Genomic DNA, 24,191 nt, shown 5'->3' with positions numbered 1-24,191 from the left:
AGATAAATGTTATGCTTTTTTAATAAATGCATTGATTAATCAGGGCTAGACCGTATTATATTTCCGCAAACATTAGGAATTTGAAATGTTATGTTTTGGGAAGCTGAAATAGGGTATAATAACATGGCAGATATGAAATGTTTCGAGGCTAAACTGCAATAAATGTACGAGTTGACGTATAGAGTATCATGCACATAAATTTAAAAACATTTATTTTTTTTTAAAAAAGAACTGCAATAAATATATGTGAGAAACGTCTGAAATTTTGTAAAATCAAGTAAGGTTCAACCGGGTGGTTTTGGTCTAGTGGTAAAGGACTCACAGCTGTGAGTACCGTCATGGATTCGATTCCTTTTAGCCACCCGAAATGTCTTAAGCGGTAAGAAAACGTGAATCCTGCGGACCTTGTAGTGATTAGTTTTTAGACCTAAAAAGCCTTTAGACGACGCTACGGTTCTCGGAAAAAAAAAAAAGTTAAACGATTTCAAGTAAAATCAAGTAATATCGCCAAGAGGCCCAAGACTGTGTTTCCAATCATTATTCCACACAGAAATGAAAAGCCTTTTCTTTTCTTGTTAAGATAATCAACAAGAGCATGGATCAACCTATCCATAAGAACGTAAAGCTATAATTGGAAAACAACGTGATGAGGAGTCCCAATGGTAGACCTAGGTGAGAACTAGGTGGTGCAAATCACAAGTGCCACATACAAAAGTTTTACTTTCACTAGTTTTATTGAAAATCAAGAAACTCAAATGCTCTAATCTTCAATGCACCATGCACCTTTGGTTGAAAATCTTTAATAGGGTGTGTCCCATGTTGTAATATTTGCTGGATCCGACCCTGAGGACATGGGATGTAGCACAACGCAAAGCCAGATCAGTGATCGCTAATTAATTTGATTTGACTAGTCAAAGTGAAACTTTCATGCGTAATTTAAATCCTTTTAGAGCATCATTATCCCAAAGACCCATTTAGGGGCTCTTATTTTTTTTTTTAATACTTTTTAGTAGTAAAAGTGAATTAAGACACAACATTAAGAAACCCAAACATTTTTATGCTCCATTGCAAGGCTCTTAATTAAGGTTCTTAAAAAAAATTATTATACATTTTAACTGCATGAATGTACCGGTTTTAATTGCATGAATGAAATATGATTCACAATAAAAAAAAACACATGTAAGAAATTAATAGTTCTAATAGTGTTAATGCATATGCATATACTATTACTATAACATGACAAGAGGCTAGCTAAAATGGGTTTCCTATATTGCAACCAAATACAGGAGAAGATTTTAAAAGAGTACATACCCTAGTTGCAAAGTTGTGTCTGAGTTGGTGTTCGGGAGGCTGCAGTTAATGTCTCCCAAGCAAGTGTTGTTTAAAAGTGAGGTCTTAGAATCTATAGCGAAGCATCTGATGTAGGATGGAGCATAGTGTTGGTTGATCGACGGGAGAAAACTCCTCAGTTCTTGTACCTATTTCAAATAGAATGTGATTAGAAATAGATAGTAGAAAGAAGACTTGGTGATAAGAGATGATTCAACACAAATTAATGGTTTCGTTCACCTGTCTACGTAAGGTATCGTTTTCTAGCTCTGCTCGCTGTTCCTGCAAAGTTGAAAATGTTTTGTATGATCAATTCTTGCAGTAATTCTCTATGTTATTGGGCACATACCACAACATTAACCTCTCAAGTCTCAAAAGATACAGTAGGCATGAGTTTTAACACGGTTCATCAGAGATGTCTCACATAAACTTACATGAAGTGACCATAGAAGCTAAACATGAAAATCACATAACCTTTAGCCAAAAATGAGATGTTTCATATATATATACAACTCAAGAGTTATCTTCAGGCGTGATTCTTCAAGCTGTTTAGTCAACATTAGTTCCTGAAATCACATAACCTTTAGCCAAAAAAAAAACAAATATGTTTTATGAAAAAGGAATGGGGAAGAGTGATATTACTAGTCTTTACCTTTCGCTCTCTCACAGATATTAATGCGACATCTAGCTGCTTCTCAAGGTGTTGCAGCTCTTTCAAGCTCAGAATACTCAAACGCTTACCCTGAAGCTGTCTACAAAACATGCAAAGACAAACCATATAAGACATAAAAGTGGTGGATGGTTGGGGGAAACAATAAAAATAAGTAAGAACACAGTTTGGATTAGGTTGCATACAACTGTTTCTCTTGAAGCATTGAAATCTCATCCTTTAAAAGGTCCACCTCTGTAAACTCCTCCCGGTTCTAAACAGCATGTCAGGTTATAATGCATCAAGACAAAACAGTCAAAACACTTGAGTTGAGTCTAGGCAAAAACCACATGAGTTTCTAACCTCTGCTTTACAGTTAATCCCAGAAACATCTGAAGAGATCTGGTAATTTCCGTATCTCAAAAGCGTTTTCCTCGTGCTAAAAAAAATGACAAATTAGATCTAAGAAGTAAATGTGAGATTTATTAGGAGTTTAGGACTAATGAATCTGAACAAAAATGCAAGAACCAATTTCACTAATAGCAAGAACAAATGTTGACACATGCAGATACAAAAAATGGAATTAACAAAAGGATTTGATTAATTACCACCTAGTACTTGAGAACTCGAAGAGCTTGCCAGACTTGGAGAAGACAATGACTGCAGACGGAGAATCGAATTAAACTTACCATCTCCCATTACAACAGAGCTCTGGACGAGCTTCTTCTGAGATCTAGCACAGAGCTCATCTAGATTTAGCCCTTGTGGAGAAGCGGAGAGGAATGAGAGTGAGCGTCGCGATGGGTCGCGGGAAGAATGATTCTAGAAGAAAGGAGACGAGGAGTGTTCAAGAGCCGTCTCTTCCATAGCTTGATTAAGAAACGTCGCTCAAGGCATTTGCTATTTTTTTTTTTTTTAATTTCAATAATACTAAGAGACGGGCTTAAGCAACCCGGTTAACGATGCTCTTAGACTCTTGTTTGACCGATAAACCACCATCTCATGTTATTCAAGAGTTTACCATCATAATTCTGTGACACATCAAAACCTTAACAAATTGCGATATTTTGCACTAACCGGTTGTTCCATTGATAGAAGACATCTCAGCTGTAGGTGGAAAATCACAATCATATCATATAAACTCATAATAAAAGTTTACACTTTCAAAAAATTGAAGTTGTACACTTTTTAATCTAAATTAGATAATGTTTTCAATTTTCAATACCTAAATCTATACTATTATTTGCAAAGTGATTTTTCGCAACGGATTTGCAAAGTGATTTTTCGCAACGTAGCTCTCACGTTAAAAATTAGACTGGCTAAAGTCTATGTTACCCTTAATAAACATATATATATATATATATTATAATTAAAACTATTTTTATATTAATAAATATTATATTTTTTTAAATAAGATAATTCTTATATATTGTGTTGTTATCTTGAAATAAATATTTTACTAATGTAAAAAGTAAAAATTAAGATAAAAAACGTTTTATAATTAAATATTAATCAAACAAAAATATTTGTATAAAAAAATTGGATGAATATATTTTCTAAAATATTTCTAATCTAATATGTGAATGTTATAAAATTTCAACACAAAACTAAGCATATATATTTTAATGAAAATTTTTGTTATATATAAATAATTTTATGTTAGATTTAAACATTTTGAAAAGATAGTAATAAATTATCATGTTGGTTTTAAAATTATTAAAACATAAATTTATAAATATTCAAAATCAGGCCCGCGAGTGCTGGCAAAACACCTAGTTTTCTATTATATGACATTTTATATTCTTCATATTGTCTTATTATCGATTGAATTATGGCAATATAGATAATTAATAATGTTTTGTTTAGAAAAATAAAATTTTAAAATTTTTATGTGCATGATACTAACCGTCAACTATTAGAAAATAGATTGTGTATATAACATATTAATTAGTTATGGTCCAAAAATCTTTCAAATAGTGAGTAGTGACATTGTTCAAACTTCATAGTCAACCTACCACAAAGGCCCATTGTAACCATTGAGCAACCCCTACCAAATCTCAGCGCGTCTAGTGTTCCTCTTGTTCTTATCGTATCATCTCCTTTTGATGACCATACCAGTATTGTTTTTTTCCTTTCTTCAGAAACAAAAGTAGATAGAATTGTTGCATTGACCCGAGACCCAAGCCAGTTAAAGCTTGGTCCTCATGAACCCTAAAGATCTTAACCGTTCAGTCACCGGGCATTATGGTTCAATATTACAGCTACACCTCTTTTTCCTACTCTTCTCCGGCCACGCTTCGGCTCAAGCCACTGACGGCGGTTCAGATATGTATGAAGAAAGCTATGCGTGGGACCCAACCATGATGATACTCATAATAGTCCTAGTCAGCGCTTTCGTCGTTCTCGGCTCTTTCTCCATATATTTCCGTAGGTGGCTCGAGCGAGTCATCGGGATGAACAACGACCATTCCGTCCACGCTGGCGGTAACATGCTTTCCCTCAGCCGCCCCCGGGCGCGTGGAATCGACGCGTCGGTCATTGAGACTTTTCCGACGTTCCGATACTCAAGGGTCAAGATCAGCAAAGAGGCCCTCGAGTGTTCTATTTGCTTAAACGAGTTCGAAGACGCTGAAACCTTGCGTTTGGTTCCTAAATGTTGCCACGTGTTCCATCCTGATTGTATAGATGCTTGGCTCCAGTCTCACGCCACGTGTCCTCTATGCCGCGCCAATCTCGTCCCCGTACCGGGAGAATTGGTTGTTTCTATCGATATACCCGGTTTAGCCGATGACACTCCTCGTTCTGAAATAACCGGTGAGCGGAATACGGTTTTTGGTTCTCCAGATGCAAGATTGATTGACTCGGTGGCCTTGAACTGTAACCAGAGTATGCCACGTAGGTCTTTCTCTACCGGATGGAATTTAGCCGAACTTTTCACCAATTTCGGTTGGACCAGTGAACGTGAGGAGAATCTCGACCGGTTCACGCTTAGGCTACCTCAAGACATTCACAATAAGCTCGTGGAACCAAGCCTTTTAAAAGGCCACGTGACGTTTCCTCAGATGATGAGTTCAAAGAGAGGGTACATAAGAACCGGAAGCCTGAACACTGATGCAAACTATTTTTACTATGAACGATTTGACCTAGATTGTGTGATAGACCGTAAACCCTTCTCCATAACTCCTCCGTACCGGACATGTTCCTGTTCGATCAATACACCTCCAGGTAGCAGTGGTGATCAGGTGTGTACACCAAGGAGTTTGCTTCTAGCAATGAAGTCACCGTTCGATTGGTTGTTTATTGGAAAGGACGACACTGGTGAACGTTCGTCCGATCACCTTTGCTCCGGCCATGATAGCCCATCCGTTGACCAAGTTGTATAATTGGTTACCTGAGGAAGTCTTACCTTTTTTTTTGAACTAAGGAAGTCTTACCTATTATTTTTATTTTTTGCATTCTTTATTTTCAGTTTTAATGTTGCGGGACGAGATCCGCTCTTTGTTTTATTTGTTCTTTCATTGGTCTATTACATAAGAATTCATTTCCTCGGGAATAAAATAAAAATCACAATTAGTATATGTGGTCTAATCACTAATGTTTATAACGTGTTCAACAAGAATGAGTTGAATCTCAAGTTTAAAGATCTCACTGATACAATTGAAAGAACAGGCTAAGGTAAAAAGGACAATAGGATCCTGCTTTAATAGTATAGATTTTAAAATCCAATTTTATTCAAATCAGACTCTAACTACAAAATCCCCCAAAAATAAAATAAATTAAAAGCCAAAATAACTAAATTTACTATTAACATATTTTTTTACCAAAAAAACTAAATTTACTATTAACATATTTTTTTCAAAAAAAATCAACAATTCAGAATTTTTATTATTATTTTTGTTGATAAGGAATTTTTATTATTTCAAAAACCACATTCATTATATATCATTCAACATAAGCAAAATCAACTTTAACAGTCAAAATATTTAAAAGTTTTAAACATTTAGAGCCGCAATAGATAGCTGGTAAAAAAAAAGTCACTAATAGTTATGTAATATCTAGGCCGAAAAACCGAAACTCACTACAAAACTACTGAATGCAAATGATGATGATAAGAGAAGAATAAAAATTAATGTAAATAGAATGAGAGAAATTGGTATTTTCTATACTAAACTTTCCACCATATTACTGTTATTAATTTTTGAATTAACATAGATATAAAAATTTGGGGCTAAACTGTATTTTACTCTATTAAAAGAAGAGTACATAATAAAACTAATCTTAACTTCATGTGTGATTTACACAAAATGCCTTTGAATCTAAGACTTTCATTAATGATATTTTAGTCTTTTACTCAAAATGAACTAACTCTATTTATAACTAATTCACTAGATTTTGTAGATTTTATTAATATTTTGATTGACCATAACAACCTAACAATATAATCTCAACCTTTTTATTCTTGATATTGCAAATGTCTTTAGATGTTCACTTTAGGTTTTCAAATTTATTGTAGTTATATTTGCTTTTGTGTGTTAGTGTGTATTTGTTTTTATCAATTGATCATACAACATTTAGCATTTTGGGAAAAAGATTATTTTGTTAAACGCAGAGAAGTGAATATATTTTATATTTCAAAAATGTTAGTCTTTTTATTACAAACCCAAACCCTAAATTAAAATATTTATTAAGTTAAGAAAGTATTTACAAAATATAATGTAATGGTAATTTAAAAATATATAAAGAATAATATTTTCTTTTAAAACTATTATGTCATCATGAATAAATAATCTAAATATGATTACAAACTTCGATTTACTGATAAAAATATTTGTTAAATTAAATTAATTAAATTAAATATAATGTATTGAAATAATTTTCTTAGTTAGATGTTATTTTTTAGTTTGTGTTTTTACATATAATATATTAAAATAATAATTTTAAAAATCTAAATGAAAATCTATTAAATTCGTTAATGGCATATAATTTAAATTTATCCTAAAAATGTCGGATCGTAATTATTTTTTAAAAAGATATATTTTTACATCTAACAACCCCATAAAATCTTTAAAATGTCTTTAAAAGAGCATATAATTTTTAGGATATGCGATGGAATTAGATTACATTAATATTTAAAATGTAAAAACGTCAGATCTTTACATATATAAACAAAGTACATAAATATAAAAAAAACAGAAATATTATATAGTAATAATAATATCGAACAAAGTACATAAATATTAATGTCATCAGAATTGTACAATATATAACATCAAACTATCAAACTGCGAACAAACATAAACCCGTGCGAAACGCGTTCAACGGTTTCAAACGTGATGGAGCGAAGACAACGATGATGTATAATACGACTTTCGAAACAAACGTTCCAGTGTTGCTTGCTTCGCGGCTCTTCTATTTACTCCAGACTCGATCAATCACCTCCAGGTGAATCAAAACTCATCCTCTGTTCTTGTTATGAATCTTGATCGACTAGGTTGTAGATTCTGAATCAAGAATAGATTTTTGTTCAATGGGTATAGTACACTGGTCAAGACAGAGAGATGGTTGAGAAAGATGACAAGCAAGTAACTCGTGTTCAGTTTTGCAGCCCTCACTTTCCTGATTCCTACAACTTCACTAGAGATTACTTGCAACCTTTCATGATATTTGGTTTCCAAAAATGTAAACTGTGTAATGAGAATCTTCTTAGATCAATAGCTTTATATTTAGACTCTAACAAACTGAGTAGAGAATCTTAAAAGTGTATTCATGTGGTGGTGTGACTAGTTTTGTTCATATAGGCCTATGTTGTCCATGTCCGTTATGTTCATGAGGCTATAAAGAACTATCACATGTGAGATAATGTTCATGATATATTGACATGTATAGAAAGATTATTGACTTGTGGTTTAAAGCTTTTGGTCCTATGGCCTTATCATAACTCATGACAGTTTCCTTAGTCAGACAGAGGGATCATGTATTTATAAATGGGAATGAACGATCATGGATTAAAGAAAACCTCAAATGTCCCAACGACAAATTTTAGAAACTGTAAGAATAATTAAAAAAAAAGTCAAACTAAAAGTGGGAGACTAACATGATTCATTCCAAAACTCCTAAACTCTGCACTTGAGATTCTAAATACCAAAAGCCATTCTTAGTAAACGATCGGAGAGAGCTCTCTTTGCAAAAAAAAAAGGTTCCATTGCGAATCCGATTACATGGAAATACTAAAAGACAAGAAAGGACGAACGAGAGAGAGAGAGATAACCGCAGAACCAGTGAGAGCAATTGGCTTGGCAAGGAGCGGTGAAGTGTGCATGACATATCGAACACTTATCGTTCTCCGGCGACCTATTCATTTTCGACTTTGTTCCTCCTCGGTCGTTGCTTTCTCTGTAATTTTCGTAAGACTTCCAAAGATTTGTTTAAAAAGAAATAAAAAATATCTGTATTTAATTACGGTGCTTGTTGGTTTAGTTTAGGTTATGAATGGAAACCATAGTGCGGTGCGTATTTGGACTTGATGTGACTTAAAATTGTAAATGTCACCGATCAAGAGAAATGTAATATCAAGAGCGTTTTTTCATGAAATAACCAGTTGAAAAAATATTTTTTTGTTTGTTCAGTTCATGCAAATAACGCACTTTTCATATACTACTGCTAATATGGTGTGGTACGCACTAAATACCGCACTCTCTCTCTTGCTTAATAATAAAAATTGAGTTTTCATTTACTTATTTTACTAATAAAAGATATTATAATAACAATATATACTTTCATCTTATGGTTATGTTTACTCCACATTTTTTGCATTGTATTTTTATGTCTTTACTTTTACCACTGAATAAATTTATTTTAGAATATTAACTAAACTTTACTTCATTTTGTCTAGCACAAATATCAAAAGATACAAATATTAATCTTTGGGTATGACATTTGAAAAAAAATAAACACATTTATTTGGATTACACATTAAAATAAATAATTTTATAAAAAATATTTTAAACAATTAATTTTACATTATATTTTCTATCAAAACCCCACTACTTTTTTTTATTAAAACCCCACTACTTTTTTTTAATCAAAACCGCACTTATCCCGCAAACCGCACGAACCACAGTTGGACCGTACCACACTTTAATTACGCCCCGCTAATATTACCAAATCTGCAGTCACCATTCGGACCCTTAGAGTCGGTGACTATGGCGGTCGACTTGTATTAATGGTTATTTTCTTTAGGGCATGATCAAACGGTCTTTTAGCCGGGGTTCTTAACTCATGATCTGACATTTTTTTTGTTTTTTTTCTTTACATTTTTCGGCTAAGAGACGGTTCTTAGCTTTTCTTAGTTAAAATCTAAGTAAATCTAAGAACTGTCTTTTAGCAGAAGCTAAAAACTCCCGTTAAAAAAAACGGGGTTAATCACGATCTTAGTTTAGTTATCTGTCATGTGGGACCGCTCGCTCTAAAATATGACATGCCTTCAGTTAACTGATTAACAGGAAAAAAGAGGTTTTTACATTTGGCAGTAATCACAGAAGACTAATCTTTACAGTAGTATTTGTAAACCGGACCACACTGGTCGGAAAATGATTTGCTTTTCTTACCGATTCCGAGTTGAGATAAAACTGGATTAGAGCTAAACCGATAAATTTGATCAAAACCTGTCAAATTCGGTAAAATTAATAACTCGGTTCAATATTAAAATTCGTTTTTTCTCAAATTTAAGTTAAAAATTTGTAATTTTTTTTAAAAAAATCATAAAAGTTCATATCTTTTTAATATCTATTTAAATAAATTAGTTTTCATTGTATTTTTTATTAATTTCAAGTTTATGTTTTATTTTCATGTCATTTTTATATTCTAACAATGATATAAAGTTTTATAAAAAAAATGTATAGATATATATATATATATATTTACTTAATTTAAAATTAAACTGAAAATTTAAAATTTTGGTTAAACGGGTTGAACCGATCCGACCATTGGCCTTTATACGATGCTGAATCAATGTCCGGTTCGATTTTCAAAACACTGCTTTACAGTTTTAGAAAACCATGCAACAATCATTGTGGGAGGCTATCACTGTTTCTGAATACTCCATGGGTTCACTTACTTTCCACTTTATCTAACTCGTCCGCAGACCGTAAAAATAAGGGTTAAAAAATGCTCTTCTACATTGTCATGGTTTTAAGAGGATCATTTTTTTTCACAAATATAATCCAACAATGATATAAACATAGGAAGCGTATCAGGATGTCTGAATTATTAGCTACCAGTCCACCATCCACATTTGCAATCAGAATTGTTGGTTATGCTTCTTGTGTTACTCTACCTAATCCTACATTACAAATAATCATAAATTGAACCTGGTAAGTACAAATTAATATATCTGTACTCTATATATCATTTGTATTTTAAGTAGAAAAACCACTTTACACTAAGAGAATGCCTCAAGAATGTGGAATTAATGGTTACCATAGCAAGATGCATGTATAGCGAGATGTGATGACCAAATTACAAATTTTGAGGACCGTTGCTCACTTTACTATAACCATATAGTTTAGGCAAAGATCTTGCTTCTTGTTGTCCGTACGCTCCCACTCAACAATATAAATTCAACAATTCTTTATAAGTTGTATTATAATCCCAATTAGTTAAACAGTCTCAGGCCTCTTCATAAATAGCGATCTGCTTTTTTCTCTAGTTTTAGATTTTTGTCATCTCTTTGTTTTTTTTGGTGATATCTTATTCTCTCATTATTTTGAGATCCTCATACGTAAACCAGTCACTCCGATTTTATCATTTTCTATGCAGTTAATATTTTTTTTGTAACAGTCAAAACGAGACAACGGAGACAAAATTTAGTAATTTTAGAGAGTTAGATACGTGGAGCAGGAGCAGCCAGCTTGTCAGAAGAAACAAACGAAAGTGGTGTTTCACGTGGATTTATCTGGTCTTTTGACTCTTTTTCCTTCTTTCCACCTTAAAAAAGATGAAAAGGTATTTTTAGTCAATTTCATCGGATTCCAATTTCTAGATTACACACCAGTGTTCAGATCTGTAATCTGAAAATTAGAACTGATGAAAAAGTTAATAAATTACTTTTAATAAAAAATATCAACCATAGTTTTTTCTTTGTCTTCAGAGCTAACGACTCAACAAAAAAACCAGTTCGACCAGCGTGACCAATATACTCTTTAACTCACTTTTGTCTCTCCCTTTGTAATAATAAAACACAAAATCACAAACACAAGAGAGCAAAAGTAAAAAAAAATGGCAGAAGAATCTATCACCACCACCACTCTCGCTACACCGGAGAATCAACCATCATCGGGGCTAACACCTCCACAAGAATCAAATTCTACTCATCAAGTCTTGGCGACTGAGACTGAAACTCTAGAGCAAGCTACCGAGACTAATCCACCGGAAACTGCAGTAACCGCGGCGGCTCAGCCTGAAGTAACACCGGAAGAGCATCACCCACCAAAAGTAACGGAAACACAAACGGCGTCAACAGAGAAAAAAGAGACGTCGCAGAAGGAAGAAGCATCTGAAGAGGACAAGAGAATTCCACAGAATCTTGGCTCTTTCAAAGAAGAGAGCAGCAAGCTCTCCGATCTCTCCGATTCCGAGAAGAAATCTCTTGATGAATTGAAACATCTTGTGCGAGATGCTCTAGACAATCACCAATTCGGTTCAGTTCCTAAACCGGAAGATGGCAGCAACGCACCTGAAGAAGTCACGATCTGGGGAGTTCCTCTCCTCAAAGACGACAGAAGCGACGTCGTTTTACTGAAGTTCCTACGCGCTAGGGACTTCAAGGTGAAAGATTCGCTGGCAATGCTCAAGAACACAGTCAAGTGGAGAAGGGAGTTCAAGATCGACGAGTTGGTCGATGAAGACCTTGTGGATGATCTAGACAAGGTGGTGTTCATGCATGGGCACGACCGAGAAGGACACCCGGTGTGTTACAATGTCTATGGTGAGTTTCAGAACAAGGAGCTTTACAACAAAACGTTCTCTGATGAGGAAAAGAGGAAACATTTCTTGAGGACGAGGATTCAGTTCTTGGAGAGGAGTATAAGGAAGCTAGACTTCAGCTCCGGTGGAGTTTCCACCATTTTTCAGATTAACGATATGAAGAACTCTCCGGGACTGGGGAAGAAAGAGCTGAGATCGGCGACCAAGCAAGCCGTGCAGTTGCTTCAGGACAATTACCCTGAGTTTGTCTTCAAACAGGTACATCAATTGTTTGTCTTCGTTAATGATCAAAAAATCGTCAGGCAGTAATTAGGCACTTGGGATTAGTGTCTAGGCCTCTTGACCGATTTTCTAAAATGTATTTTTTTTTTTTTTAAATATGACTGATTTGCCGCATGTACTGATTTTTAGAACACTGAACCTTGGTGATTGAGCTTGTTGTCTAGATTGAGACATGATTGAAATTGAGGTTTAAATGTTTTGTTGATTAATTTTTTAGGCCTTCATCAATGTTCCCTGGTGGTACCTTGTGTTTTACACTGTGATTGGTCCGTTCATGACACCAAGATCAAAGAGCAAGTTGGTGTTTGCTGGTCCGTCAAGATCAGCCGAAACTCTTTTCAAGTAAACATTCGAAAGATTTGTTCTTTTTTTTGTGGATTCGTTTGTTTGTTTAGTCTCTTTACGACCAACCAACTCATATGTTGAGAAAAATGTGGACTATACAGATACATATCGCCCGAACAAGTCCCGGTACAATATGGAGGATTGAGTGTAGATCCTTGTGACTGCAATCCAGACTTCTCTTTGGAAGATCCAGCCTCAGAGGTCATTGTTAAGCCTGGAACAAAGCAAACTGTTGAGATCATAATCTATGAGGTTAGAGCATTTACACCTTCGACTCCCATTACTGTAGTGTCCTATACTCAAAGCATTATATAATTGATGTCACCAAGGTCTTTGAGTCATAATGATGTTCAATCTCTTTGTAGAAATGTGAGATTGTGTGGGAGATAAGGGTAATTGGATGGGAGGTGCGCTACAAGGCAGAGTTTGTGCCTGAAGAGAAAGATGCTTATACGGTGGTTGTACAGAAACCGAGGAAGATGAAACCATTCGATGAACCGGTGTTAACCCAGAGCTTCAAAGTGAATGAGCTTGGCAAGGTTTTACTCACTGTAGACAACCCAACCTCTAAGAAGAAGAAGCTCGTTTACAGGTTCAATGTCAAACCTCTCTGATGTGAGATGTCTTCTGTGCGTTTTTGTATATGTGAGTGTTTGGTTTATCATATCATATCATTTTGTATTTGTGGCTTACACTTACACGATGGAGGTTCTGCATCTTTTGCTCAGGTAATCATTTGAGAATAATATATTTTACATGACCTTCTATAATAAAGAACTTGAATATCTTTAAATCTCAATCATCGTTTATTGATTGTGTATGTTTATGAAATCGATTGTATATGGCTCATTATGTGTCAGTGCAATATCAACGCATAAAATACAAGTTTTGTTATATTCAATTGAAATAAATTAAAGAGATTCGTAAGGCTGTTGATTTACACGTTGTAACAACTTCTCGACACTGACATATGTAGGTGTCTGAAGATTGGAGTGGGTGGAAGAAGTTGCAATGGTCCTGCTTACCCAAGCTGTTGCATCATTCAAATGCCAATTATGAATCTGGAAATTATTTTCAAAATGAATGCTAATTTCAACAGTAAACAGGTGTTTTATTCATTTTAAAAAACATCCACCTACTAATTTTATCATTTATATATGGACAACTAAAAGTATCTAATCTATGAGTGGTATTGATGGATCAACAACCACATCTATTTTAATTCAAATCTTAGCTTAAAATTATTCTTTTTTATTTTCTATAAATTTATCATTTTTCTTGAGATATACCACCTCTAATAGATGTGTTGTGACGGATGTGAGAATATATAGATTAACAGATGGATAAACAATAAAGAAAGACATAGAGATTTAACGTGGTTCACCCCTAACAGCTACGTCCACGGGCAAAGAGAGATTTTATTGATGGAAGAATTACAGAGATCTGTCTACAAGAAGATCAGATCTAGTTTCTCTACGACTGCTAACTAGGTTTAGAGGAGGCACAAAATATATATAGTTGTGTCCCGGAAAACCCTAGCACTAGTGGGCCTCAAAAGACTAAGGCCCAACAGATTCAAGGCATTATTCAAAAAATCTCCACCTTGACTTGAATTCTCCATAATCAGATGTACCAGAATGCACTTCTTCGTGCTCAGAATACATATGTACCAGACTCTCTCTTTGCTCAGATGTTCCGTCGAACTCAGATGTCAGATGTCCCGTCGGACCAGATGCTCCTCAGAGCCAGATTCCCTCACTTGGGCCAAATGCTCTCTTCGAGCCAGATGCCCCTCAGGGCCAAACACCCATCAGGGCCAGATTTAGCAGCTTGAGATGTTTAGCAAATCAAGACAATGCTTGAACTTGCTATGAGGAACCGGCTTAGTGAACATATCCGCAGGATTATCAGCTGTTCCTACCTTCTTCGCTTCAATCCTCTTCTCATCTCTCAGAAAATGATATCTTACATCGATATGCTTGGTTCTCTCATGATGAACCTGATCCTTGGCTAAGCAGATAGCACTTAAGCTATCACAAAACACAATAGCCTGATCATGATGAAGACCAAGATCACTGACCAATCCTCTCAACCATATTGTCTCCTTAGCAGCTTCTGTCAATGCCATATACTCTGCCTCAGTTGTAGACAAAGTCACTGTCGACTGCAAAGTCGCCTTCCAGCTCACAACAGAACCACCCAAAGTAAATACGTAACCATTCATAGATCTCCTGCTGTCCACATCTCCTGCATAATCTGAATCAGTATACCCAGTAACTGTTGAGATGATGAGTTAATCTATGAAGGCTTAGGAAACCTTGGGAAGAAGGAATGAGGAGAAGAAGGCATTAAGAGGAGTTAGGCCGAGACAAGACCGTACAGGCCGTACACTGGCTGTACTATCCGTACAAGTAGGGCGCAGCCAAATGAGAAGTTACTCTACCTTGAGGTGAAAGGTAACTTAGAAGGAGTTAACCTTTGGGAGTAACTGAGCGGACCGTTGAAGATAGGATAAGGGACGCGGCTTGACAGGCTGTATAAGAGCTGTAAAGGGAAAGCAAACCTTATCCATCCGGTCACACATGTGAAGCTCCTTATTGGCTTAGTTTGAATTAGGCGCGCCTCTCCTCCTTTGACTACACATGCTTGTTCTACTTTATCCTTATGAAGCCCTAGGATCTAAAGGCTATATATATTGTAAACTCTCTCATTAATAATAGATCAGACAGTTCTAAACAAATCAATTTCTCTATACTTTTTACAATGATTCTCCATTAGTCTCTTAATCTCTTAAATCTACTGTAATCTCTTCTCTATTCTTATCTAAACTCAGATTATTTTTTACATTACTCAAAAGTGATATGGTATCAGAGCCAGGTTGATTTCAATCTGAGTTCTTGGTGTTTTTCTCTTGAAGATTCAAACTTGAAACTTTGAGAGATCAAGTGAGAGTGGTGTGAGTGTTCTTGGAAGAAGCTGCATCCCGAGAGCTACATCTTCATTCCGGAAGTCTTATCTAGCCTTTTGAGGGTTCTTTGAAGAGTAAAGACAAGGCAAGGAATGGTTTGAGCTGGTGTTGTAGTTCTGAGTCTCAAGATCAAGTCTTTTACAAGTTATTGAAGTGAAAATGTTGAAGATGGAGAGTGGTTCCAAGATGAAGGTTGATGTGACTTTCAAGGGAAGTAACTACCTAGTATGGTCTAGGATGGTGAAGACTGCTGTGGGAAGTAAGGGTTTATGGAAGCACATCACATCTGGTGAGGCTCCAAAGCTCATTACTCAAGGAGGAGACAAGGAGAGTGTCTCGGAAGCTGAAGCTGAGAAGTGGCAACAAGAGGACATGATGGTGATGTCTGCTCTTCATAGCTCGTTGGAGCCAGCCATTCTAGACGCTTACAGCTATTGTGAGACAGCCACGGAGCTGTGGGAAACATTGAAGAAGGTGTATGGAAACACCTCTAACCTCAGCCGGGTCTTTGAAGTGAAGAAAGCTTTGAATGATCTAACTCAGGAGGACATGGAGTTCACTAAGCATTTGGGGAGGTTCCGGACACTCTGGTCAGAGCCGGAGATGCTGAGGCCGAGCACAACTGATCCAGAGCTGCTAAATGAAAGGAGAGAGCAAGATAAGGTCTTTGGGTTGTTGCTTACATTGAATCCAAGCTACAGTGGGTTGATTCAGCATATGTTGAGGGCTGAGAAGCTTCCGGACCTGGAGGATGCGTGTGCTCAGATACAAAAGGAGCAAGGCTCCATTGGCTTGTTTGGTGGTAAAGGAGACTTGTCTCTAGCCAATGCTGCGCGAACTGATCATGAGGAGATACCACAAGCCAACAGAGCAGCACACGGCAAGTATGAGGATAGGAAGTTCAATGGCAATTGTGATCACTGCAAGAAGCATGGACACAAGAAGAGCCAGTGCTGGATACTACATCCTCATCTGAAGCCGGCAAAGTTCATGAAGGAAAGGGAGGCAAGAGCTCATGCTTCTGAGGGAACAAGTGGAGCCGGATCATCTAGCCGTGGAGCTGAAGGAGAGGGGCGTGAGGGTGATGGCAAGGCACTGGTGACATACTCAGGAGCTCCTAACATCCGTGGCAATGATCAAGACTTCATCAGGAGATCCGAGATGGATACTCTCATCAAAATGCTCAAGGAGAATGGTAACACTCATGGGTACTCCTTTGGTGCATCCATGATAGTTAAGACTATAGAAACATCTCCTTGTGTTGCTGATATTGCTAGGATGGATATAGTTAAAAGCAATGAACATGCTAGACATTAGTACACCTTTGCTAGAAATGCTAGGATGAATCATGAACTAAATGCATTTAGATCACCTTTGAACCTTTGTCATAATGCTAGCAGTATAACTAAGCCATTAATTGTTGATTCTGGTGCATCTCATCACATGATTAGTGATACAAATCTGATTAAGGATATAGAACCAACTAGTGGACATGTTATGATTGCAAATGGGGACAAGATCCCTATTAGAGGAATAGGAAATTTGAAGTTGCTTGATAAAAACACTAGAGCTTTCTACATGCCTGAATTTACATCTAACTTGCTATCTGTTAAGAAATGCACAACTGATTTGAATTTCAATGTTATATTCAGTCCTAATGATGTAAAGTTTTAGGATATTGAGAGCAGCCACTTGATTGGAAAAGGAATCACTAAAGGAGAGTTGTATTTGCTTGAAGAACTTGATCCTGTTTCCAATTACAATTGCTCGTTTACTACTGCTTCTAGTTTAAATAAAAATGATTTGTGGCATGCTAGATTAGGACATCCTCATGGTAGAGCTTTGAACTTGATGTTACCAGGTGTTTTATTTGAGAATAAAGATTGTGAAGCTTGCATTTTAGGCAAGCATTGTAAAACTGTGTTTCCAAACTCTACTAGTGTTTATGATAAGTGCTTTGATCTTATTCATTCTGATGTGTGGACTGCACCTTGCATATCTAGAGACAATCATAAATACTTTGTCACATTCATTGATGAAAAATCCAAATACACCTGGTTAACTTTAATCCCATCAAAAGATAGAGTGATAGATGCATTTAAGAACTTTCAAGCTTATGTGACTAACCATTATAATGCCAAGATTAAAATTTTTAGATCAGATAATGGAGGTGAGTACACAAGCTATGCGTTCAAGAGTCATCTAGAGCATCATGGGATCTTGCATCAAACAAGCTGTCCTTATACTCCACAACAGAATGGGGTAGCTGAGAGGAAGAACCGACACTTGATGGAGGTTGCTAGGTCACTGATGTTCCAAGCAAACGTTCCAAAGAGGTTTTGGAGTGATGCTGTGGCTACTGCTTGTTACTTGATCAACAGGATTCCCACAAAGGTGTTGAAGGATCAAGCACCATTTGAAGTTCTGAACAAGCACAAGCCATCAGTGGATTACTTGAGAGTATTTGGATGTTTATGCTTTGTGTTGGTACCAGGAGAGTTGAGAAACAAGCTAGATGCAAGGAGCACTAAGGCTATGTTCACTGGCTACTCAACAACACAAAAGGGATACAAGTGCTATGATCCAGAAACTAGAAGCGTCCTAATCTCTAGAGATGTGAAATTCATAGAAGCAAGAGGATACTATGAAGAAAAGAATCAAGAGGAGCTAAAGGATTTAACATCAGATAAGGCAGGCGCTTTAAGACTGATTTTGGAAGGTCTAGGTATCAAGATGAACCAGGATCCAAATGTGGGGAGTAGGAACCAACATGAGAGTTCTCCGGCCCCTGTTGAAGCTAATCAGTCACCTAACCTTGATCGTGAGGGGGGGGAAGGGAATCTGAAACTCAAGAAGATGGTCAGGATGGAGCCGGCTTGGGTGAAGAAGAAGAAGAGAGTGTTTCAGGCTCTCACAATCAAGGTGATCAAAGCCAAGGAGAAGTAGAAGCTCAGGCTGAAGCACCAGAACCGAGTGTCCAAGAGGAGCAGGTTCAGAACCAACCAGTATTGAGAAGAAGCACAAGGCTGAGAAAGGATCCTTCTAGTTGGGTAAACACGCGAGTGTACTACAATGCCCAAGCTGTGGAGCATCCTTCTCAGGCTGTGTGTTCCTTTGCTCAATACCCTGAAGAACATTGTGCTTTTATGGTAAACTTGGATGAGAACTACATACCAAGAAGCTATGAAGAGGCAATGATGGATAAAGAATGGAAGGAATCAGTTGGAGCTGAGGCAGGAGCTATGATCAAGAATGATACATGGTATGAGAGTGAGTTACCAAAAGGGAAGAAGGCTGTGACTAGTAGATGGATCTTCACAATCAAGTATAAGGCTGATGGAAAGGTTGAGAGGAAGAAGTCAAGACTGGTTGCAAGAGGCTTTACTCAAACTTATGGAGAAGATTACATTGAGACCTTTGCGCCAGTAGCTAAACTACACACAATCCGGATTGTATTAAGCTTAGCTGTGAACCTTGGATGGGGCTTATGGCAAATGGATGTGAAGAATGCATTTCTACAAGGAGAGCTGGAGGATGAAGTGTATATGCATCCACCTCCAGGCTTGGAACACTTAGTGAAGAGAGGGAATGTGTTGAGACTGAAGAAAGCTATCTATGGACTGAAGCAATCACCAAGAGCTTGGTACAACAAGCTGAGTACTACTCTGAATGGCCGAGGCTTCAAGAAGTCTGAACTAGACCACACCCTCTTCACTCTCATTACTCCCTCAGGTATGATTGCACTCCTTGTGTATGTTGATGATATCATTATCACAGGAAGTGATAAGGAAGGTATCATAGCAACCAAGGAGTTCCTTAAATCCATGTTTGAGATTAAAGACTTGGGAGAAACGAAATACTTTCTTGGAATTGAGATATGTAGATCCAAGGAAGGTTTGTTCATGTCCCAAAGGAAGTATACACTTGATCTTTTGAAAGGTGCAGGTGCTTATGGAGGCAAGACAGCAAGGATGCCTATGGAGGATGGCTACAAAGTCCCACGAGAGGGGGAGATTGAAGACAGCAAACCTTATCAGGATCCTAAACTCTATAGAAAACTAGTTGGAAAATTGATTTATCTTACCATAACTAGGCCTGACATTTGTTTTGCTGTGAATCAGGTGAGTCAACACATGCAAGTGCCTAAGGAGCATCATTGGCGCATGGTGGAGAGAATCTTGATATATCTCAACGGCTCACCTGATCAAGGAGTATGGATGGGTTGCAATGGGAACACTGAAGTGGTTGGATACTGTGATGCGGATTGGGCTGGTGATAGAGCAGACAGGAGATCAACCACAGGCTATTGCACATTCATTGGAGGCAACTTGGTTACTTGGAAGAGTAAGAAGCAGAAGGTGGTGTCTTGCTCAAGTGCAGAAGCTGAGTATAGAGCTATGCTGAAGCTTACCAACGAGCTGGTGTGGATCAAAGGTATCTTGAAGCATTTGGAGATTGATCAAGCCACGCCAATGACAATGCCTTGTGATAACCAAGCTGCCATCCACATTGCCTCCAACTCGGTGTTCCATGAGAGAACCAAGCACATTGAAGTTGATTGTCACAAGGTGAGGCAGATGATCATCTTAGGAGTCATCTTGCCGTGCTACACAAGAAGTGAAGATCAGTTGGCTGATGTGTTTACCAAGGCTGCAAGGCAAAAGACAATGGAGTCCATTCACATCAGGTTGGGCCTCATTGATCTTGGGAAGAGAAGGAGCTGATCCTCTTGGCTGTGAGGTCTTTACTCTTTTTCCCTCATCAAGGTTTTGTCCCAATGGGTTTTCCTTGGTGAGGTTTTTAATGAGGAAGATCTCATGGCCATCCAAGCTTAGACTTTCACAAAGCTAAGCTTGAGGGTGAGTGTTGAGATGAGGAGTTAATCTATGAAGGCTTAGGAAACCTTGGAAAGAAGGAATGAGGAGAAGAAGGCATTAAGAGGAGTTAGGCCGAGACAAGACCGTACAGGCCGTACACTGGCCGTACTGTCCGTACAAGTAGGGCGCAGCCAAATGAGAAGTTACTCTAACTTGAGGTGAAAGGTAACTTAGAAGGAGTTAACCTTTGGGAGTAACTGAGCAGACCGTTGAAGATAGGATAAGGGACACGGCTTGACAGGCTGTATGAGAGCTGTAAAGGGAAAGCAAACCTTATCCATCCGGTCACACATGTGAAGCTCCTTATTGGCTTGGTTTGAATTAGGCGCGCCTCTCCTCCTTTGACTACACATGCTTGTTCTACTTTATCCTTATGAAGCCCTAGGATCTAAAGGCTATATATATTGTAAACTCTCTCATTAATAATAGATCAGACAGTTCTAAATAAATCAATCTCTCTATACTTTTCACAATGATTCTCCATTAGTCTCTTAATCTCTTAAATCTACTCTAATCTCTTCTCTATTCTTATCTAAACTCAGATTATCTTTTACATTACTCAAAAGTGATAGTAACCAGTCTCGGATCCTTGTCTCCATAGACAAGACCAATATCAGATGTACCCTTAAGGTACCGGAAAATCCTCTTCACAGCGATCCAGTGCTCCTTTCGCGGCTGAACCATGAACCTACTCACAACACTGACTGCGTGTACAAGATCTGGTCTTGTACAAACCATAGCATACATCAAACTTCCTACATCACTAGCATAAGGAACACGTGACATATAATTGATTTCCCCTTCAGACATTTCATCACTCATGGTAGGATAAAAATTTGCAGCACATGAAGTATCGATAGGCTTAACATTAAGCATCCCAAATCTTGTCAAGACCTTTTCAATGTAGGCCTTTTGTGACAAGAACATCTTCTTCTTTGTCCTATCCCTGAAGATCTCCATTCCTAGAATCTTCCTCGCAACACTCAAATCTTTCATCTCAAACTCAGAACTCAGTAGTTCTTTCAGCTTCTGAACATAACACTTCTTCTTGGCAGCTATCAGCATGTCGTCTACATACAGCACCAGGTAGATATACGACTCATCCTCCACCTTGCTCATGTAGACACAACAGTCATAAGGACTCCTGTCGTAGCCCAACTTACCATATAGCTGTCAAACCTCTTGTACCACTGTCTAGGAGACTGCTTAAGTCCATACATCGACTTCCTCAACTTGCACACATGATCTTCTTTACCAGGAAATAGAAAACCCTCCGGCTGAGTCATTTAGATCTCCTCCTCAAGCTCTCCATGAAGAAAAGCAGTCTTCACATCAAGTTGCTCCAACTCCAGATCCTGACGTGCTATTATCGTCAATAGCACTCTGATAGAGGTGTGTTTGACCACGGGTGAGAATATCTCATTGTAGTCCACGCCTTCTCTTTGACTGAAACCTCTAGCAACAACTCGAGATTTATACTTGACTCCCTCTTCTGGTGACTGACCTTCTTTTAGCTTATAAATCCACTTGCAAGTCACAACTTTTCTCCCAGGTGGAAGTGTGACCAGATCCCATGTGTGATTCTTTTCATGAGATTCCATCTCATCTCCCATTGAAGCAAACCATTTCTCAGATGCATAACTTGAAATGGCTTCTCTGTAAGTAGACGGCTCGTAAGTGTCCACTTCCTCTGCAACCTGTAGTGCATAACACACCATATCATCAAAGTGATATCTCTCTGGTGGCTTGACATCAACCCTTCTTGGTCGATCTTTCACGATGCTACGCTCTGTAACATCAAGCGGTTGAGTCTTCGTAGACTCCAACTGAACATCTTATACACGTTCCTCTTGATTTTCTGTGTGTTCCTGCACCTCGATCACTTCATGATCATCTTGCAACTCCACATGTTTATCAGTGTTACCCTTTTCTGCTTCTGAACTGGACCCTGAGCTTCTAACCATAGATGTTTCATCAAAGACAACATTCCTGCTTAGAACCACTCGGTTTTCTGATGGAGACCAGACCATGTATCCCTTGATTCCATCACCGTAGCCCATAAACACTTTTAAAAGTGAATATTCAGCAGATCTACCTGACCACACCTTAGACGGTATCCTGCACTCGATGCCTGTGTGGGGACCAAAATTAATCAAGTAGCAAGCCGTGTTAACTGCTTCAGCCCAAAACCGCTTCTCCAAACCAGGAATCGAGAGCATGCACATCGCTCTCTCTAGCACTATCTGGTTTATCCATTTTGCAATACCATCCCGCTGTGGTGTTCCCCTGTCTGTAAGATGCTTGGCTGATGTTGCATCCTTACAAAACTGGTTGAACTCTTCCAAGCAGAGTTCCAAAACCAATATCAGAACGAAGCAGATCTTGCTTCGACAGAATCTGCATCCCACGCTCGCCCATATGTTCAAGCCTCATATGCCACAACTTTTCCACATCTTCCTTGCGAACCTCTGGAGATGCAACATTTGCTGAACTTGAAACCGTAGAACCACATCTGAACCCCTGTAGACACTCAGAACTCCATCTCCACCCGAATACTTGAAACCTCTGCTATCCAAAAGACTAACTGAGATCAAGTTCTTGGACATAGATGGAACATGTCTAACTCCTGTCAACGTGCAGACTCTATCATCATGTGTCCTGAGCTTAATAGAACCGATTCCTGCAATATTGCAAGCAAAGTCATTCGCCATCTTGATCTTGCCATCAGTCACTGCCTCATACTCTGAGAACCATTCTCTCCTTGGACACATATGATAAGATGCGCCTGTGTCCAGGACCCACACATCTCTAGGATGTGTTTTTCCATGAGCAACGAGCACAATATCTTCATCAGATTTAGCCTCATTCTCGGCTACCGCAGCGGAACCAGTATGCTTCTTCTTCTTAGGACAATCAGATTTCCAATGTCCTTTCTCTTTGCAGTAATTTCAAATATCAGTTGGTTTAGGACCCTTTGAAAATGACCTTTTGTCTTTCAACTTCTTGCCTTTTCCAAAGTTCTTTCCACCACCTACAAACAACCCAGAAGCTTGGTCGTCTGTACCAGAACCAGATGCCTTGTGTCGCAACTCCCTGCTATGAAGTGCTGACCTGACTTCCTCCAAACTCACTGTATCCTTACTCCCTATGAATGACTGAACAAAGTTCTCATAGGAGTTTGGTAGTGATACATACCAACAAAATCAGTGCCGCATCCTCATCTTCCACCTTAACATCAATATTCCTCAGATCCAACAAGATGGAATTTAGACTGTCAAGATGATCTTGGAGTTGTGTACCTTCTTGCATCCTCAGAGCGAAAAGACGTTGTTTCAGAAGTAGCTTCTTAGTCAGAGACTTCGTCATGTATAGACTCTCTAACTTCGACCACAAAACAGCTGCAGCATCAACACCGGAAACTTCGATGATGATCTCATCTGCCAGACACAACAAAATTGTTGAATACGCCTTCTCTTCAGTAACCTCCATCTCAGTAGTAACAAGTTCAACCTTCTTCCCTGAAAACGGTACCCAAAGACCTTGTTGCTTCAGCAACGCCTTCATCTTGATTTGCCAGAGACTGAAACTATTCCTTCCAGTAAACTTGTCGATCTTCATATTCATCCCAGACATCTTCTCACCAGATTCAACCCGAAGCTCTGATACCAGTTTGTTGTGACGGATGTGAGAAGATATAGATTAACAGATGGATAAACAATAAAGAAAGACAAAGAGATTTAACGTGGTTCACTCCTAA

The 24,191-nt window shown here is 37.8% G+C and overlaps 2 protein-coding genes and 1 long non-coding RNA gene across 6 annotated transcripts; 2 read left to right on the top strand and 1 right to left on the bottom strand.

The window, feature by feature from the left end:
* The first annotated feature begins 2,376 nt into the window (after window positions 1-2,376).
* On the top strand, window positions 2,377-5,736 carry LOC106433465 (RING-H2 finger protein ATL11-like). The gene has a single exon (XM_013874290.3). It carries the CDS (start codon window positions 4,183-4,185, stop codon window positions 5,359-5,361), a length of 1,179 nt encoding a protein of 392 aa, XP_013729744.1. The 5' UTR covers window positions 2,377-4,182; the 3' UTR covers window positions 5,362-5,736.
* Window positions 5,737-7,195: 1,459 nt separating this feature from the next.
* LOC125582045 lies at window positions 7,196-9,728 on the bottom strand. Its single transcript, XR_007319878.1, has 2 exons — window positions 8,247-9,728; window positions 7,196-7,479 (listed from the first exon to the last, which is right to left on the bottom strand). It is a non-coding gene; the product is annotated as an uncharacterized LOC125582045 (long non-coding RNA).
* A 1,371-nt stretch (window positions 9,729-11,099) lies between these two features.
* Window positions 11,100-13,841, top strand: LOC106433484 (patellin-3). 4 transcript variants are annotated; one of them, XM_022696133.2, is made up of 5 exons: window positions 11,100-12,220; window positions 12,462-12,586; window positions 12,691-12,841; window positions 12,955-13,181; window positions 13,566-13,841. In XM_022696133.2, the coding sequence occupies exons 1-5, from the start codon at window positions 11,255-11,257 to the stop codon at window positions 13,711-13,713; spliced, it is 1,617 nt and encodes a 538-aa protein (XP_022551854.1). In that variant the 5' UTR covers window positions 11,100-11,254; the 3' UTR covers window positions 13,714-13,841. The 4 variants fall into 4 exon arrangements, 3 of the variants coding, with proteins under 3 accessions (XP_022551854.1, XP_022551855.1, XP_048604404.1); XM_022696134.2 differs by having other exon boundaries at window positions 11,105-12,220; window positions 12,955-13,234; XR_001286606.3 differs by having other exon boundaries at window positions 11,106-12,220; window positions 12,955-13,317.
* Window positions 13,842-24,191: the final 10,350 nt, after the last annotated feature.

Source organism: Brassica napus, chromosome C2, assembly GCF_020379485.1.
Source record: "Brassica napus cultivar Da-Ae chromosome C2, Da-Ae, whole genome shotgun sequence".
NCBI classification, from domain to species: domain Eukaryota; kingdom Viridiplantae; phylum Streptophyta; class Magnoliopsida; order Brassicales; family Brassicaceae; genus Brassica; species Brassica napus.
Note: the sequence above shows the minus strand (reverse complement) of the source record. Positions and strands in the feature narration are given on the sequence as shown.